The sequence below is a fragment of the Chinchilla lanigera genome, unplaced genomic scaffold (assembly GCF_000276665.1).
Source record: "Chinchilla lanigera isolate Chin_1 unplaced genomic scaffold, ChiLan1.0 scaffold00010, whole genome shotgun sequence".
NCBI classification, from domain to species: Eukaryota; Metazoa; Chordata; class Mammalia; order Rodentia; family Chinchillidae; genus Chinchilla; species Chinchilla lanigera.
This window is the reverse complement of record NW_004955411.1, coordinates 33,976,728-33,996,337: the sequence shown is the minus strand read 5'-3', so window position 1 is coordinate 33,996,337 and position 19,610 is coordinate 33,976,728. Positions and strand designations below refer to the sequence as shown.

At 42.2% G+C, this 19,610-nt stretch overlaps 1 protein-coding gene across 2 annotated transcripts in view; it reads right to left on the bottom strand.

Moving 5' to 3' along the window:
- The window catches only part of Armc2 (armadillo repeat containing 2), a 99,917-nt gene that overhangs the window by 25,038 nt on the left and 55,269 nt on the right, over window positions 1–19,610 (bottom strand). For both annotated transcript variants that reach the window (XM_005377849.2, XM_005377850.2), the window contains exons 11-12: window positions 12,258–12,403; window positions 9,543–9,642 (exon numbers count right to left, since the gene is read on the bottom strand). In XM_005377849.2, coding sequence (XP_005377906.1) covers window positions 9,543–9,642; window positions 12,258–12,403 — 246 coding nt within the window. The remainder of the gene's footprint in view (window positions 1–9,542; window positions 9,643–12,257; window positions 12,404–19,610) is intronic.

The following is a 19,610-nucleotide window of genomic DNA, read 5'->3' as shown; positions in this document are numbered from 1 at the left end:
AACAATCATGGCTGTAAAAATAGATGGTTGGTTTCCAAAACCACCTTTAGCTCAGTTCCTCATCTTCCTAAGCCCTGGTCCAAGAGGCATCTTTGTTTCTCTTTCTCTCTCCTCACCAACCACTCTCAGGGCTCCCTGTGCTGTCGTTTCAAAAATGTCCCCCAGTCCCTGCTGCTCGGGCCCACACTGGTGCTCCTTTCTGTGAACCCTGAACAGCCTCCTCCCTCTGTGGTCAGCGCAAACATCACTTCTGGAAGCACAGCTCTGACAACAACCCTCTGCTCAAAAACACCCATAGCCTGTTCAATCAAGGTCAGCACCGAACGCACCACCTGGCCCAGACAGACCTCGGCTGCATTGCCTCGCGTGGCTCCACACGCACAGCCCGCACAGTGAACACACCCCTCCCGGCCCCGCACCCTTCCGGCCCTACCTTACAGTACTTCATATGCTGACCCTGGCAAAGGATTGACATCAAGCTGCCACAGCAAGAGTAAGTTACATTCAGCAGACTCCCCTCACTGAGGAGAGGACTACTTCTACTAAGCAGAGGAAAACACTGCAGAAAGAGTCCCAAGAATAAATAGAAACCGAAGGAGGTGTAAATGGGCCTAAAATCAGAACTCTCTTAACCAGAAAATCAAATTAATTAAAATGCCTTATTTCAGTGCTGGTGAGACATTTCTTACACATGAGGGTTGAATTGGGCTTTGCTCTTTGCATTGTATATTCAATTTTCCAAACATTTCTTGAGCCTAGAGGGGTGGTTGAAGAATAGATAAAATTTTACCAAGCCAGGAGAATGTGCATTACTGTAAAACTGTGAATTAACCCAAAGGCACAGAATGTGGGTCAACAGTTTGCTCGAATGTTTATATAAAACAGAAGAATATGAGATGTTGGAGGCTCAAAACCAAGAATCTGAGTAGAAAGTTATTTTAAAACCAGAAGAGATGATATCTGATTCCTCCACCAAGTTCTCCACTCTACCAGCATCATTTCCTGAGCACCCTGTCTGCCCCTGAATGTGGCTATCACTCAGAAGTATCAGAGCCGTGCTAGAATTTCGGTTTCTGTCTGACTTCTTTTCAAGCCGGCAGACATCAATCAGGCATTTGGGTTCCTTGCTGACTCGGAGGAAGAGCCAGGTCCACAGGGCAAAGCAGCAGGACCTGGAAAGAATGAACCAGCAGTGCGGGCTTATTGTGCCGTCTGCCGGCCAGGGGTAAAGACCAAGGCCAAGGCTGCAAAAAGGAGCCACATGCTCTGAGAGCCTACTGGGACTGTGCTGCAGACGGCCCTGGGCACGCTCTGCCAGGGAGAAGGCCGAGCCGGGAGCCAAGTCCCCATATAGAGGCGCCAGGGGAAGGGGCGGAGGCGCCTTCCGAACCAATCCTCAGTGGCCTCAAAGAGGATGGAGGCGAAAGAGAGGTCACGCATTATCTCCCAACTGCTAAATGGCAGAGGCTGCATTAGAGATGAAGAGCTAAGGGGAAAAAAAAAAAAACAAAAAAAACCAACAAAAACCAACAATGAGGAAGTTTTTGCTTTCAGCCTGCACCGGCCAGACATCTGTGGTCTCATTTCCCACACCACGATGCCGAAGTTCTCTGCTTCAGGGTTCACTGTGTGTGCAGGGCTGCGGACAACCACTGGCCCTGGAGGAAGCTTAAGTGGAATAAGAGAGGCGTGACTTTAAAAACAGCACAAGCCAGGACGAGTCTGGCGATTCTCAGACAGTGCCGGCAAAGGCTCTGGCAGTGATCCTGCATCTGGGAGTTCCATTTAAAGAAAAACAGCTAGAAGTGGAGAGGGTCAAAGAGAGGGTGGATCAATGGATGCATGGGATGGAAATGCAGAGAAAAGTTGTTCTTTTTGGACCGTATGTGACCTTGGCAAAATATTGTCCATCTTATATAAGTGGTACAGGAGGTACATTAACCAGGTCCCTTGCCCAGTAGATATTTACAGAAGAAATGGGGAAAATCCCTTCATGTTCTTCCAAAAAACAAGCCCACACATATTTTGCTCAGCTGCTAAATGTAGCGACACTGACGTCAGAGATATCTCCGAAAGCAGGCTCTGCTTCCCAAACCTGATAGCAACCCTGCTGGCTCCTTTGGTATTAAGCCCATCTGTCTGCACATTTGGTTTGTACCAAATGTAGTTTACGCCATAAAGCAGACAGTATGCACATATTTCTTCAATGGGATTTCTCATTTAATTGAATTTTGGTCAGTCCTTTTACCCAAAGTTCAGCTTTCAAATCGCATCAGGCCCACTGACATGCCGCTTCTGTCTCAGTTTTTGTGCACATGAGGACTGGAGTGATGAGTTCTGTCATGGATTTTTGAACAAATTAACTGCCTAAGTATGAGCGAAAGAAGTTGCCCTTGTTCTCCCTGCAGAACTCCATCGCGGGTGCTGGGAGGGGTGGTTTCCTTCCTTCTCGATGAAACTCTTCCTGAACCAGAAACTCCTGGCTCTGGTCCACAACAGTCATATGCAGACCCAGGCCCACCTGCCCGAGGGCTGGGCTCAAGGACAGGTGTTGTAAATCAGACTGTGAACTAACTAACTGCTCTCAAACTGGTCTTTGTTAACTTTTAAGCTTTAGATATGGTTATTTACTGAACATCCTCAAAGCAGGGCATCTGCAGGAATGCTTAGTGATTATTTCAATAGAAGTTGTTAGGTTTTTCACTAACAAAGGAGTCAATAACACATGGCTTGTCTAGCTAATTCTGGCCAACCTCCCTCGGGCAGGTGGTTTAGAGGCCCCCAAGGGTTCTGTGGTCACCCTTCCTCAATGGGCCGCTCTGACGGGTGCCTGAAGCCTCATTAACATGATGGATGTTTTGTCAGACTACGTTTGCTCAGAGTAACTTGTTTTGACACAAATCTGGAAGAGAGGATTTAGGGAAGAGTCTAACCAACCATCCTGTTTTCTCTAGCTAAAGAAACTGTTCCTTAACTGCTGGTGTAATAGGCAAAAGGCAAGCAGTTATCACCATTTTTCAGAATGCATGCCAACACGGGGCAGTATTGCCAATTTGGTTCCTACTTGGTCAGGCAGATTTGTTGTCAGCCACAAGCCTAGAGAGAGAAAGACTGACCCTTTGCGGCTGATTTGACTTATCCCTTTAAAATCTTCTGAGGTTTTGTGGGAAACCTACTGCTATCAATATTGGAGAAAAATGTTTTAATGAACCACCTTAATAATTTATGCCATAGGTTCCCACACCTGCTACTCACTTGAATCCCTTGAGAAGTCTTTTAAAAGTAGATTCTTGGGCCCCACTGCAGACAGACCTGAACCAGAACCTCTCGGGGTGGGGCCTGAGAACTTGTATTGTTAAAGCTCTCTGGGAAATTCTGACAGCCAAATTTGGGAGCCATGGATTTAAATCAGAAAAAAATTAGAAATTTCACCACTTTGATACTCACAGTCTTTTACAATATGGCTTTAAAATATCTCTATAAATTCATGTTCCATGGATATGTACAAAATAAAAGTTAAACTCATATACCCTCTCAATATCAAGAGGTTTAACATAGACAGATGAAGTAGATTACAAAAGACTTGTTCTTATGTGCTGAAGTAGACTTCACCTTGACAAGAGCTAAGAATGCAAAAATAACAGGAAATATTTTTACTTTTGGTCTTTCTCTTTCTTTCTTTCTTTCTTTCTTTCCTTCCTTCCTTCCTTCCTTCCTTCCTTCCTTCCTTCCTTCTTTCCTTCCTTCCTTCCTCCTTTAGTGGAAAACAGCAACAGCCAGCCCGGTGCTACCTGTTCGTGTCAGGATCTCCCCTCGCCTGGGCCGTGGAAGCCGCTGCCCACAGTTTCCCGTGCTGCTCCCCACCGCCCATCTCATAAGATCACTTTCACAAGTGTGTGTGACATTTTATCATTATAAAAGTTTTTTTCTTCATTTAATTTTTTTTGTTTGGGCTTTCTGTTCATATATTCTTTAAAAACACAGCCATGAAAATGACCTAACTGAAAAATGCGTCCATAGCAATCAGGTTCTGCTCGGCAGCATAGAGTGCGGTTTCTGTGCCGCCTGGAGACTGGCAGTGCCCCGCGGAAGACGCTGAGCCCTACAGCAGCGCCTGTGTAGAGCATTGCACAGAAAACAAAGTGCAGGGATCCAGTCAGAGGCAGAACGATGACAGGATGACAGGCAAAGGACTAAAAGCCTGGCAATCCTGATGCTCCGTCAGACATGGGAATTCAGGGAAGGTCTTCATTTGTACCTGGATTTACCATGCTAATGTTTCTCATCGTTGTATAGCTTTTTGATTTAGCGTACTTATGAGTTCAAGTGTACATGAGTTCATTTCACTTTATTGTCACAATCGTATTGTACTTAGGTATCTATTTATACTACATATGAAGACTTTCCTTGTTCAATTACGTGACTTTTAGCTCTGCTGTTCATGTAAACTGATGCAGTGAAGGTTAAAATTGCTGTCCCAAGTCACATTTTTAATCAAAGCTTAGAAGTGGCTGGGGTTTTTATTAAAACTGTAGGTTTCTAGAGCCCCCGAATATCAATTAAATAACTTTTTTGAAACACACACACACACACACACACACACACTTTAGAAAAATGAAATACAGAATATGCTGATTATAAATGTAGCCCTCAGGTTGTTTTTTTTTTTTTTGAGACAGGGTCTCCTGTAGTTCAGGTCGGCCTTGAACTCACTATGTAGCCAGGCTGGCCTTGTACTCCAGATGATCCTCCTGAGTGCTGGGATTACAGACATGCATTACCATGCCTGGCTTCATTTCAGGTTTTTAAAATAGGGGCACCCTAACCTCTTAGAACAAAGATAAGGCATGCAGATCCTTTCTGATTGTGTAATCACTTGGTGATAGCGGTGTACACTAACAGACTACAAAGCTTCCAAAGTGTATTTCTACAACCCAAGTTAGTCTTGCAGAAATGTTTCCTAGAACTGAAACAAAAATAATTATAGGAAGTAGTGATTTTATTTAGGTTACTGGAATAGTGCATTACATTTCAAAGATCAGCTCTAAACTTCAACATCTAAGTAGATCTCAGATGTAGCAAATTTTAACCACTATAGATCAGTACACACACACCAGAACACGGCATGGGATTTCTGGAAATTATTTTCATCCCTAAGAAACAAAGAAAAACAAATCATATTCAAAAGGCCACCTGAGCTAAGGGAAACATGAACCTAAGTTGTTGCGCTGGTCTGAAGTAATTTAAAATCCATCATTTCTGTATTGCCGTTGTTACGGCAGCCCACCAATATGAAAAGTATGGAAAAAAATTATTATTATTTCCTCCTCCAAACTAGGAAGAGGGAAGAAAATATTTGAGGAAGAAGTACTTGAATATTAGAAAAACCACAAAACTTTACAGATTCCATAGCATTTCATATGCTCGAAATTCACTCTTTCTGCACTTATTATACATCTGCTATGCTGAGCACTGTCCCAAGTTTGTTGGGACAAAATCTGTGTCCCTTAGGAACTCTCAGTAATGGCACAGCAGCTATAGAAATGATACTGTGTGGTGAACTACAAAGGAAATATTTTTACAAAGACTTATTTGGTTAATGATTTTAGGAAGTAGTTAGGACACGCAATTACTTCCTTGTAGCATGAGCTCTTTCCCTGTTCTTCCATGTTTTGGTTTTGAGGAAAATAGAAATTAGATATTTTTCTTACTAGAAAAAAAATCTAAGTGGTGGCTCAAAGCTATAACATTTCAGTCTTTAATATAAGTAAAGGAAGATACAAAGTACAACCTTTCTTTGACTTGTTGAGACAAGGTCTGGCTAATAGCCTAGCCTTGAACTGAAGATCCTCCTACCTCAGGCTCTTAAGTGCTGGGGACCTAGGTGTGTGCCACCACGCCTGGCTAGCCACATCTAATTTTTAAAAGTTAAGAATATGACTCTCACATAAACATAAAATCAACACATTTAAAAAGTATTTGTCTGATTAATGAGAGAGACAATGTGATGATAAAGTTGGTTCCAAGAATAATTGAAGAGCTGGGAATTCACAGCATTTAAAAAAGCGTTAGAATAAGATTTTTAGGTTAGATGTATACCTGGTTAGTAGCCTACAAGGCAATAAGACCATAACTTTTGAGGTGTTCCTGCCTGCCAGACAGAAATCCACAGAGTAATGTGTAACTTCATCATGTCTGGGTTCTAATCAAATAGTAAGTAGCACATTCAAACACTGATATGTTCTGGAGATTGAAGCTGTGGGCGGGCCATTAAACAAATCCCCAGGATGACACTGGCAGGACATGCTCCCCACACACACCTTATTTCTGCATTTTAGATGTTTTTCTTAGTAACAGCATAGTGGTTAAGGTTGCAGATACACTGTAGGATTCTTGGCTCTGGCTCTGCTCGCTGGGTGTCCATACCAACTATGTCAGAATCTTCAAAATCATGCACGGATGAGGGATAAGCTGATTGGCTTTAGGAGGCTTCACAGAGAAAGGGACCAGAAAGCTACATCTTGAAATATGAATTGCCTTTGAAAGATGAGAAGTCACCAGAGAAATTTTATCAGCGTCCCTTAAGCCCTTCTTCCTAGGAGCTGTTATCTCAGAGTTTTTAAATTACTCTTCCTAAGCTTGGCTACAAAGTTCTCATAGTTGTGAATAATTGTAAGTAGAGATTACCAAAGGCAGAGATAAGAAACCAATAGAAAGAGGAGACAGAGAAAACCCACAGAAGGAAGGCAGACACTTAAAGGCGCTCAGCAGTAGCCTCAGGCTCCCAGGGCAGGACAGATAACATGTCTACAGCAATAACTGATGCTTAGCATAATGACCTTGGAAATATGTAATATGCAACATACTTGAATATGACTTCCATCCTAACGATTAAAATAAATTTGGCGATTAAAGGAATAACATGCAGTTCGGTTTGCAAGACGCTCTTCATTATTCTTGGAAATTAAAATAATTCTAATAGGAACACAAAATTATAATATTAATCAATGGAGACATACAGCATTTAAATACTAATTTTGCTTTATAGAGAACTGTTGGTCTAAAGTAAAAAACCAGATTAGTGAGAAGCGTGGTGAAGTTTTGTTCCAGTTAAACTGAGGATGTAGCTCAGGGAGAGAATGCTAATCTAGCACGTTTAAGGCCCTGGGTTTGATCCTCGCATCACAAGAACAATAACAACACCAAAACCAAACTGTGCCAATTAAATCTTAGGATGCGTAGTCCCTTGAATGAGAAAAAGAAAAAGCCTACCCTGAACCATACCCACATCTCAAATCTCCCATACTGGCAAGACTGCAAAATTTTTTCTATTACACATGCCCATCATCTAAGCTCCAATGAAAACCAAAAACACCGGCTACTAGCTCTGCCATAAAATAACACGGCTACTTGTCAGTACTCAGTGAAATTCATTCCTTTTTTAAAAAGTATAGTTTAGAACATAACTTGAAATCAAACTACTAAACAGCAGTGTTTTCTTTCGCACTCACTGGAAAATTCTGGTGCAAGGCAAGGAAGTCCTCTCCAGGTAAGGTCATCTAAGTCATCTAAGACCAAACCACCAAAGCAGGTTGGATATGATGGTACACACTTGTAATCCCAGCATTTGGGAGGCTGAGGCAGGAGGATCGCAAGTTTGAGCTCAGTCTGGGCTACATAGTGAGACCTTGTCTCAAAAAAATTAAACAGCCAAGCAAACCATCAAACAACAACATCAAACAATAACAACACCCGCCAAGGCAAAAAGGACAATGGTGATAGAATAAAATAATAATTAAAATTCTTGAAGTTATAAAATAAAATATGTAAGTATATGTGCTGCTGAAGCAAGCACAAAATAAAATACATAACTCTTTTAATTAGGTAGAACGTATAAAAGATTTCAATCCATATTATATTTTTTATCATTTAATTTTTTCCATAAAAAAGAAAATCAAGAATAGGAGTAGTTAAGCTTTTCATCACATTAAATCATTTATTCAAAGACTATAGTTCTGATGATATATTATATCAATATCTAAGTTAATAAATGCTTAATAGACACTTAAGTGAACAGCACATTATAAACACTTTAAGGTAGATTGATCAAATTCATTCTTTACTTGACACAGAAAATTCTTGTACCTTGAAATCTTTCAAAGTATGTAATTTAGAGGAAATACAAAATAATAGGTGAACTAGTTTGCAATCCAAATATCTAGAATAAAAAAATTCAACTGTATCACTAAAAATCAGCATCACTAAAAATCAGTTTTTAAAAGTAAATAAATAAAACTTTATTAACAATTTAAATAAGGTTTTATCATCTTTAAAATACAGTAATGGGGTTGGGCATAGTGGTGCATCCCTGCAATCCCAGTAGGTATTAAGGAAGCTGAGGCAGGAGGATCACTATGAGTTTCAGGCCAGCCTATGCTACATAGTGAATTTGAGGCCAACCTAGACTACATAGTGAGACCCTGTCTCAAAAAAGAAATACAGTAATAATGTAATACAAGCACAGAAATTTCCGTCCTCTGTGTAATTAAAATACTAAATAGTTGACATAATATAAGGTGACAAATTTAGTCTTTCTCAGAAATACTTGTCTTGATAAAAATAAACTGAATGTCACTTGGTGGCAATTAAGAGTTGATATTTTGAGGTGGTTCATGACTAATATAAACAAAGTTTTAGATTAATATCTTCTTAGTATGCATATATCTTAAATTTTTTGGTCTTAAGCTAAGAAAATTTTTGTGATTTTGGGAATTTACCATATTTAAAATGAATACATATTGAATTTATATGTGATATGTCTCACTTTAATCATTTATAAAGGTGAATAAGTGTAGACTACATTTAATGAGCATTCAAAAACTTATAATAAGAATTAATATTTGTACTAAGTATTATAATTTCATTAAGAGGAAGTCATTTGTGAGTTCTTCTTTAAAACTTCTTTATATATCCTTTTCAATTAAATGACATTATTTTATTTAAATACTTTATCTAAAAATTTCTTTTTTGGGGTGGGGTACCAGGAATCGAACTCAGGACCTTGTGCTTGCTAGGCAGGCGCTTGTGCCACTGAACTATATCCCCAGCCCCACCTAAAAATTTCATCTTTTAAATACAACAGGATCAAAGAATTAAAGACTTTAAGGGCTAGAAGAATCCTCACCATACAGTCATTAGATAGGAGTCCCAAACTTCAGTTTGCATCACAAGTCCACAGTGCTAGGGTACAGCCCATGAAGCTCTTACCGAAATAAACAGGGAACCCACACCTGGCCCAAGATGGCTGTAATGCACATGGTCTATGGATCCCTGGGAGGAACAGTATTCCCGCAGTGTACCCCATTTTCTCCCTAAATCTAGACATTTTCTCCTAAGACATTTTCTGCCTCAAATTACTTTCTTCTCAACCCCTCCTGGCAACACATTGCCTCCTAGGGCAGGAACCTACACGTGGAAACAAAGTCGGTTACACAAATCTGCCAGTGCAAAGACACCGGACACACTGAGATAAAAGAACTGACCTGCTTCTTCTGGTATCTGTTCATCAGATTCAAAAATAAGGCGTAACATCTGGAATCGCTGGCCAGTGCTGTACAGCAGTCATGGTAAGAGGTTAGTTTGCTGCAGAAATGCCAAGTGGGAAAACAAAACTAAATTTTATTCTTCTATCAAATTATTTTAAAATTTTATTAGCACATTTGCTATATATAAATGATGCCATTCACCATGGGGAGCTGATACATGTGCATAACACTTTTTAATTCTTTTTACGTCTCCCACCCCACCTCTTGGTCCTTATCTTTTTCTGTAAAATTCAGGTACATAGAGTTATCATTTTAAATGTGGCTCTTCAAAGTACTGCCCAATTAATAAGAAAGAGTCATGAAACACTTCTCACGCCAGTCTGGAGAAGCTGTAAAGAAGTTTGCTGTCTGCTCTAGATTCTGGGGGGAATGGAGCAGAACAAGTAAGCAGGTCCTGTGAAAAATAGAAGCCTGAAGACCTTAATACCTCTATATGGTGTGAATTCACACACTCCCATGTGGTTTAGAAAACACAAGAAATGTACACCACAGCTGATGGGATCCCAGTGAATTCCTTCATACTCCATAAAAAAATGTAAAACTGCTCTAGTATACTAGGCCAGTAGTGCTAGGCTGATAGCAAGAAAAATAGGCCCTAAGGCAAAAATCCTTGAAAATGGCTTCAAAATTTTGAAGGATACAATAAAACCTGCAAGGTAATACTGACAAGCCCATATCAAATTGGGCAATGTTCATAAATTTCTTACTAATTGATAGATCAATAGGTAAAACATCATTAATATTTTTTAAAAATTTGACTATGTACCAAGCTATACACAAGTCTCAATAAATGTTCAGAAAACTGATATCTTACAGCCCATATCCTCTGGTGAAAAAGTAACAGGGAGCAATGGTGCCCACCTGTAGTCCCAGCAATTGGGAGGCTGAGGTAGGAGGATCCCTTGAGCCCAGAAGTCTGAGATCAGCCTAGACAACATACCAAGATCTCAAAAAAAGGTGCACTTTAATTAGAAGTCAATTTTAAAAGTTTATTTTAAAACATACTGTTAGAAATTTAAAGCCATATATCTATGGGTCAAAGAAATAAGAAAATCTAAAAACACTTAGATCAGAGTAACAAATATTGTAAATTAAAATTTTTAAGATGTAGCTAAAGCAGTATTCAGAGGTAAATGTATAGCCTTAACAAGACCATAAAGAAAAAAATTGAATTTCTAATGAGAATAAAAGAAAAATATAATACAGAGAGAAGAAAAAATATAATGTGGAGAGTTAAAAAAAGGATTAGTAAGAGCAAAAGGACTAGGATAGAAAACAAACATGTAATGAAGTGGCTCAAACAATCTGTTAGCTCATTTCAAAAACTAATAAAACTGGCAAACCTTTGGCAAGATTCATTTAGAAGAAAAGAGAAACATCATAAATAATCAAAATTGGGAGCCAGGCCTGGTGGCACATGCTTGTAATCCCAGTATTTGGGAGGCTGAGGTGGGAGGATTCCTGTGACTTTGAGGCCAGCCTGGGCTGCAAAGTGAGTTCAAGGCCAACTTGAACTACATAGTGAAGTCCTGTCTCACAAAGACAAAAAACAAACAAACAAACAAACAAACAAACAAAAACATGGGGAATGAAAATCAATGCTAACAACAAAAGGCAGTTAACACAATGGTTCAAAGTATTCCAGAGTCAGAACAACTGGCTGAAACAGCAGCAGCCCTACAACTTACTGTGTTGGTCTTAGGAAAACTACCGCGTGCTTGCTTGCCTCAGTCTCTTCACCTATCAAGTGAACACCACAGTAATGGTACCTACCTTCAAAAGTTGTAAGTATTAGATGAATCCGTGTTTAGGAAGTACTCAGAATATTGTCCAGCATCTCATAAGTACTATACAAGTATTTTTTAAAAAATAAAAGGGAGGGGCTGGAGATATAGCTCGGTGGCGGAAGTGCCTGCCTGGCAAGCGCAAGGTTGTGAGTTTGATCCCCGGTACCGCAAAAAAAAAAGAAAAGAAAAAAAAGAAAAAAAAATAGGAACCTAATTAGATGTAACAGAGATTAAAGGGCTAATATGTAAAAGAGCATTTGAAGCAATTTAATATTGTTTAAAAACATCATCTTGCTTTGAGGCAACCTGGATTCAAATGGTCACCACCAAGGAATGAGTGAGCCAACATTTAAAAACTACCAAAGTAGAGTAACCTTCAATTAGAAACTAGGTCAGATCAGACATCTAATCAGTGCTCCTCCTTTTGAATTAAAACTCTGAAGTATTGTTTCCAAGTATTTCAGAAAGTTCCTCCTGTCCCACAGTATGTAGTCCTTTATCTCCAGTGACTGAGAAGATTTAATGAAATAAAAATATTAGGATAGCTCACAGCTGACCGAAGAATTAAAGTGACTAACAGCTGGTGAGTTTAGAGCCGCATTACAATCACATGGAAGTGGAATCCATTTACATCATGTATTTTAAGTTTGAGCCACTAGATTTTAAGTTTGAGCCACTAGATTTGCCTTTCTTGCTAAGTGAAGAAAAAGCCAAAAAACAAAAAACAAAAAAAAACAACCAACAATCCGTCCTGGTCTCTCTCTCTCTCTCTCTCTCTCTCTCTCACACACACACACACACACACACACGAAATAACCCAGGCTAGCATTTCTTCAAGGCTACTTCACTTTTTTAGTCTACCTACCTGAATATTCTGGCAATATTAGTACAGACGTCCTTGTCGTCCATGTACTGTTCCATCACTGTACAGAGCTGGGGAAAGGTCCCATCACCCAGACACTGGCTCCTTGCTTGTGGTGAATTGACCAAGTTTCTCAAGGTAGCAGTTATCTGGGATAAAAGCGTGTTTGTGCTATTTTTAAAAACTGGAAAATACAGCTGCACAACACAATTCACCCCATATATTTCAGTTAGAGCAACAGGTAAACTAAGTCCCTACGATGATTCTTCCACTAGGGGACATGGGCCTGGGCACAAGTAACATGAAATGAAAACAAAGAAGGACTAACTTGGTTGAAAGGTGAAGAATGACCCTGTGATAACCCCATCAGTTCTGTAGATTTGAAACTTCTTGCTCTACTGTTCTGGTAAGTAGCATGAGATAATGACGTGGCCAATGAATATTTCAGGCTATAGACTTATTCTCTTCTAAGAGGCAAGCTTTCCACTTGAACACGGATCTACAATGTGGTCTTCTAAACTAAGCAACAGGCCTTTTGTGAAGACTAATAAACTGTTCTAGGAATTCCAGACCATTGTTACCATAAAATGGAAAATTTGCATCATGTGACCCGGCCCTGCCTGCTCTTCTTCTGAGACAGTCCAGGCGCTCGGGCATTACTGGTTTGCCTTGATCCAAAGGGTGACTCACGCACTTTCCTCACTGGAGACCACGAGTGCCCCGGCGAGTCCTGACCTGAACCCAGGCGGGTGGAAATATGGCGGATCGTGGAGCGCCCATTCCGACCCTGAGCGCATGAGCAGTTCCTTTTTCCTGCATCGCCTGATCTAAATCCCCATGCAGTCACTGCTCCCAGCACATTGTACGGACTGCGCGTGACTTGGCGAGGAAGTCAGGATGCCTGGAACATCTCCAGACTTACCAGTTGTGCTGGTAGGAAAAACCTGCACAAAACATACACCACACATTGGAAAAGTACCAGTGACACCTCAGTCTGTGACACCACTATTCATTGCTCCAGCCCTCAAAGTCCTAGAATCCTGCCTTTCTGCTTTCTGTCACCTGAAGCCCGGCTGGCCCCTTGTCCACTGCTCCCAGGATAAGATTCGGTGCCCTGACTGCAGGCCAGGCCTCACGTGGTCTGGTTCTTACCAAGCCCTCAAGCTTCCTCTCACCCGCGCTTCTCCACAGCCACACCATTCAACGTCACGTCTCACTGCTCCTCCACGAGCTTCAGTGAGGCAGGAGCAGGTGGCTGTGGTCCACCTTGCTCGTCTTTTCATCACTGTCCCCCCAGGTCCAAGACCAGTGCCCTGCTCGCACATCTCCAAAGGGAACAGTGGCATGCACAGAAAGGCGGGGACCTCAGAAAACCGTGAGTTAGGCAGACAACATCTCTGAGGCAGAGAGAATGGAAGAGTTGAGGAGCAGAGTAGTTTTGAAAAGTACTGTGTGAAAGAAAAATGGACTTCCTCAAAGGAGGTGGTTCTCTGGGTACTTGCTCCCTATTTTTTCTCATCCGAGCCAGCAGCTCCCTCCCAGACTCTGAGACTGCCCCGCCTCCTCCCTCCCCACAGCTGACTGGGCCCCTGCTCCTCTTTCCCATTTCCAGGTCGCTGCAGCTTCACCAAGCTGCACCTCTCACCAAGCTCCCTGGGGCCCTGAGCAGGCTCCTTCCTCGGCCTCTGCATGTCTAGCTCATCTCCCTACGGGTCTCAGTGCTGGTAAGGCCATCTCAAAAGCCAGCCCTCCCTGTCCAAGGCCCTCTTCCGAGGTCCTAGGCCCAGTGGGCACCAACAGCATCCCAAAGGCTCGTCACCCTCTGAGGCACATCCTACCCTTCCCGGCTCACCTCCTCCCACTTCCCTCGGCCCACCCTTCTTTCAGACTCCATACTACATGTCCTCAGGCGTTCGCAGTCCGGCACCTTTGAGTGGACAGTTTCCTCCACTCCTTGAGAGCCTCCTGTTTCTTCCTACTGGTAAGCCTTGCTCAGTCCTGGGGACCCCGTCAGGCTCGCTCCTCCCCCGGGAGACTGCTCAGTAGGTGACCAATCACTCCCTCTTCTGTGTCAACAAGCACTGCTGGGGCTTCTGTTGCACCCATGACAGAGTCACTGGGGCTCCACGCACCCTCCCCCACTCTGGGCTTCTCTAGTGCACAGTTATTTATTCTTTCTACAGAAAGGGCAATAAAATGTGCAAATAAAAAGCTCTTCAGATGTTCAGCTGCTGGCTGGCTGCATGGATGAAACTCAGAAGGGGAGAGCCAAGGGGGAGAGGGGGAAGGAGGAGAGGAGGAGAACGCAGGAGGGAGGTTTCCCCCTTTAAAAGCCTCTGGAAGAAAGTTCATGGGATTAGCAGAGACCTGGGGGGACCAGACCTAAGGCCCTGAGGGAAAGTGTCCAGAAGAGGCCCCCAGGCAGATGCAGTCTGCAAGGCCCTCACAGAGTCAAGCGCTGCCACCAATCCTGAGGGTGCCCACTCTCACTGCCAGGTGGGGGTGGCATACTGTTTGCTCATATCAGTGGCTTTTTCTGGGGAACAAGAAATTAGAAAAATGGGTGGGAGGAGAAGCCAGCTACATAGCATGGTCACAGTAAAGGCAAGTTCCAGATCATCCACTTAACTCTGAACTTTGCTTCAAAGGTTGAGCTCATTGTATATAAGTGAAAATTGAAATCCAAACATGAACTCCTAGTCGAGTACAAACACATTTGAGGAGACCACTAAGGAGTCCTGGAGTGGCGGTCTTTGCAGTGCATGTCCCTCTCGGGAGGGCCGCCCACTGATCCTGCTCCCAGGCAGGAGGTGACCAAAGTCCAAGCTTAGTGAATAAATATATAGTTTAACTTTCCACTCTAATCTCTATCATTCCTAATTCTACTTAGATGCATTTTTTATTGTACATAATCTTTCAAGCAACTTTGAATCCTTTACTTGAGAAAAGCATAAGTTAAAGGAACACACAGATACTTGTTTAGCTTCTAAGGCAATTAACTACAGTAATTCCCAATCTTGGGAATGTCATTTGACCAAGAAAGAGTAAACTGAAAAATCTGAGTTTTGATTCTTGCTTTTTCCCATCTCCTAACCTGCAACTGTGTGGGACAGACATACAGAGACAAAGGCAATCAGTCGGAAGGAGGAAAAAAGAAAATACAGGTGACAATCAACAAAGTAGATTAATAAAAATTTGGCTGTCCCTGCTTATCAGTAGTTGTGAGATGATGTTTGGGACAAAAATAAAAAAGGATGTACATCTTTGGTAGTACAGTCAAGAGAAAAACATTCCATCGTGATTCTGGTTACTACTTTGCTGAAACATAGTTGAGCTCTTAGGCAGCCATTTCTTTGTTCTCCACATTCCTGATCATAAGAGGCACTTCCTCAATCAGCCTAGCTTCGCTGTGAGTTTGGTAGACCTGCCTACCTCATACTGAACTAGTTTAAGTTCTCATTGTGAAGTCAACATTGGGAGGCCCATTTTATTTGTTTGCTTCTTTGTTTTTGAGATATGACCTCACCATGTTGCTCAGGCTGGCCTCAGATTCTTCATTCTCCTGTCTCGGCTTCCTGAGTGCTGGGATTACAGGTGTACCCCCCTTTGCCCAGTGGAAGGCCCATTTGAGGGAAAAATTAATTATTCTAAGAAGAGATCATATAATTTATAAAGGCTCAAACACCATTTTAATACAGTAAAATTAGAACCCAAAGGAGTTAGCATCTATTTTTTTCAAGTTGAGTATTGCTACTTAATCATGAATTTCAAATTATGTCTTCAACTATGAATTAATCAAAAAACTTTAGTAAACACAAGAAAATTTTATCTTAAAATCTGCGTACCCTGACTTGGGTCATAACACGGGCCCAGCAGCTGTGGTCCTTTTCCCGACATCCCCTGCAGCTGTGGGCGGGTGCCAGACAGAGAGAGTTCCTGAGTGGACCGGAGTCTCCACACACTGCCCATTTCCAGAATGGATGACCCTCCCTCCTCCCTTTGTCCTTGTTCTCCCTCCGAATTTCAGTCCTCAGGGGACTCACACCAGCCATCACTGTGGCTCGTGGTTCACCTGGACCTCTCTCGTTCAGGTGTGGCAGAAGTTAGACAGACTTTTCAGCCAACCCGGAAGTATCACCAAGCATTGTGACATGGTTGTCTGGAGAATCCATTCTACAATCCAAAAAAGTTTCTTTGAAACCAATGGAACATAATGCAACCGAAAACTGTACCATTAACAGACTGGAAATTACTATCCTTCCGCAACCCAACCAGGGTTAAGATTGCGTTTTATTTCATTTTATCTATCAAGTGCAGCTCTGTTGATATACTAAGCAGCCTCCTGATGGGATGTAAAACCGTTCCATGAGCTGTGCCTCTGCTGCTTCTTAAGGCAACTCCATGAGGCAGAAAGGAAAGGTGTTAATGTTCCCTGAGGAGGGAACTGAGGGTCAGAAAGTTTTCCAGCTTCCAAGTTGGTTGGCGCCCTGGGCTTCTGGCTCCTTGTCTGTTGCTTCCCCTATTCCACCTGGCATTTATCTGTAAATGTATTTTATTTCTCCATTGTCTGACATATCCATAACCAAAACCTCCCGAGCTTTATCTTGACTTCACTGCCAAGTGCAAAATGGTTCGCTTCCCACTGATGATGTGAAAGAATAAATACAGCTGCCAGAGACCACAAGTGGTGTCAAATGATTTCAACCCAAAGCCGCGCCATTTTCCAACCTCAGCGGAACCATCCCCCTCAATTAATAAAAGCACGTTCATCTTTCGCGTTTGCGCCCCGCCGAGACCACATGTACGCCTAAACGAGAGCCTGTGTGGTAACCCAAGAAGTTTCATATTGTCTCACATCTGATTAATGCAGTTCTGGCTGAGATGAAAGAAACCAGAGGCAAGATGCCCCTGCACACACGAAACTACTGGTACCAAAGATTTGTAAGCATTTTACTGGAATTTTCTAATCTATATGCATGCGAAAGTATTATTAATGCATAATCCCTGATAACACTTGGCCCGTGGTCACTGAGGCCTCTTTGGCACATTCGCACCATGGTTGTCCCACTTTAGCAGGAAACGCTTCTGTCCTGTTCCACACCCCCATGTCCTACCATTTTGCTTTTTTATTGTCGTTGTTGTTGTTTTTTGTTTTTTTTCCAGTACCAGGGATCGAACTCATGACCTTGCTCTTCGCAGTCAGGTGCTGTGCCGCTGAGCTAAATCCTCAGCCCCTTTATTGTTATCTTTCTATTTACTGCCTCTATGTCCGTTTCCTTGGCAAAATGAATACATAGCTGATTCTCCTAATAGTAACTATTACATATATATGGGAAATTTTATATGTCATACAAATTATAGACAATGCCAATAGGGTAAAATAAGGGGAAAAAATATCCGAAAATATGCATTAAGCACTACACCAAGTTGGGGTTCAAAAATATACGAACAACCTACCAAGTAATAACACCAATTTTCATAATTACATATGAAATTTAGGGATACTTATTCATTGCCACAATGAATAATATTTATGGTAAAGAGATGAGGCTTGGCAGACAGGACCACACGGACAGCAAATGTCCGTCTTTGGCAGAAGCAGGGATGGGTGCCCATTTCCCACCCTCAGCTTCCTTGCTGTTGAGGAGACATTATTAGCATAACACGCCTGGCTCTGCTCCTCCCTCAGTTCCTGACTGTGAGACTGGACAGGACCCGGGCGTCGCAGCCAGCCCCTTCCTGGTGCTCGCTCTTCTCCTCATGGAAGTGAGCTGCCCCAGAGTACATGGTGTTCTCCTCTGCTCTTCCAGAGAGAGACAGCACGGGAAGTGAATGTAATTTGAGGGTTGAGTATTAGAAAGCAGGCCGGTTTCAGCTGTAAACTGCAACCCTCCAACAGGGTGTTAACTTCCTCTCCCACCCTGTCCTCCTTGGGCTCTTATTTCCGGGTTCAAAATATGAGCTCTTCCATGTTTAGGGGCTGCGTCTCCCACCGCTTCAGATTTACTGCTCCTGGAGAATCAGAAGCCAACATGAGTTGCCTGTAGGCAGCACCTTCCCAAGAAAGGGAGGAGGAAGGACCACAACTCTGAATCCAGTGAGCGAGTGGTCAGTTACACAGCTGGGTACGGTATTTTTTTATAGGAAGTAAAGTTCATGAGTGGGTAATAGCTGTCCCCTTCCCACTAACAAATTTATCAGCAACCTTTCTAGTGATCAGTACCACAGGTTGTGATCAAAAGAGAAGTTTTGTCTAATCTAAGGAACAATATGCTAAACAAAATAAGCCAGGCTTAGTACTCTGGTTCATGTATTGCAGCCATATCAATTTCCTGGTTTTGATAATGTCTCATACTTATGTAAGATGTCTCTGTGGAGAGAAGCTAGGTGAGAGGTACGGGGGCCTGTGTGTACTATTTTTGCAATATTATGTGCATTTTTACCTAATTCAGAATGAATGTTTAAGGAAGGCCAGACACGAAAAGACCTCACACTGTATACTCCATTCATATTAATTTTAGAACAGAGAAGAACTTATCCATGGCGAGAGCTCAGAAAAATGGCTCCCAGGTGGGGTTGGCATTAGAGTGGTGATTGCTGGGAAGAGTGGGAGAAAATGTCAGAGGTGAGAAAAATGTTCTGTGTCTTGATAAAGGCGTGGGTTACGAGGCTACCTATACTTTTGTCAAACTCATTGAACATGCAAGATATTTCACTATAAGTAAATCATACCTCAACCAAAATAAACAATCTCATCTCCTTCCTATTCAAGCAAAATCTTCAAAAGAAATGCTTAAAACTTTTTTTTTTCCTGTCTGCCAAATCTCCAACAATGTTGTTTTCCCCAAACTCTGAAAGAAAAGTGAAGGAACAAAACTGGAACCAATAAGGCGGGAGGACCGAGCTTTCTGATGACCTTAATCCAGGAAAAGGAAGGAACTAGTGTGGAGGCGAAGGACTTGGATTTGGGGGCTTTTGGGGGTTGCTTGTGGGATTACAGGGCAGACATGTACAAAGGGGCAGGAAAAAGAGGGGCGACTAAGCCAGCCACACTCCGGGGGGCTCAGAACAGCTCTAACTACCTACAGCAGGGCTAGCACACCTTTTTCTAAGGCTGAAATTCAGTCAGTGCTTGGGCCGAGGAGCTCAGTGTTTGCTTAGCTTGTGCAAGGTCCTCTGTTCTATCCCTAGTCCTGAAACAACGAAAACCCCACAAAGTCAAATGCGTGACTATAAAGAAAAAAAAAAATTGGAATACAAATGAATAAAAACATAAGAATACAAATTCAAGTCAATTTGGTTTCGATTGTTACACTGCGTAAGTATGAATTACCTGCCTGTCAATGTTGGTACACA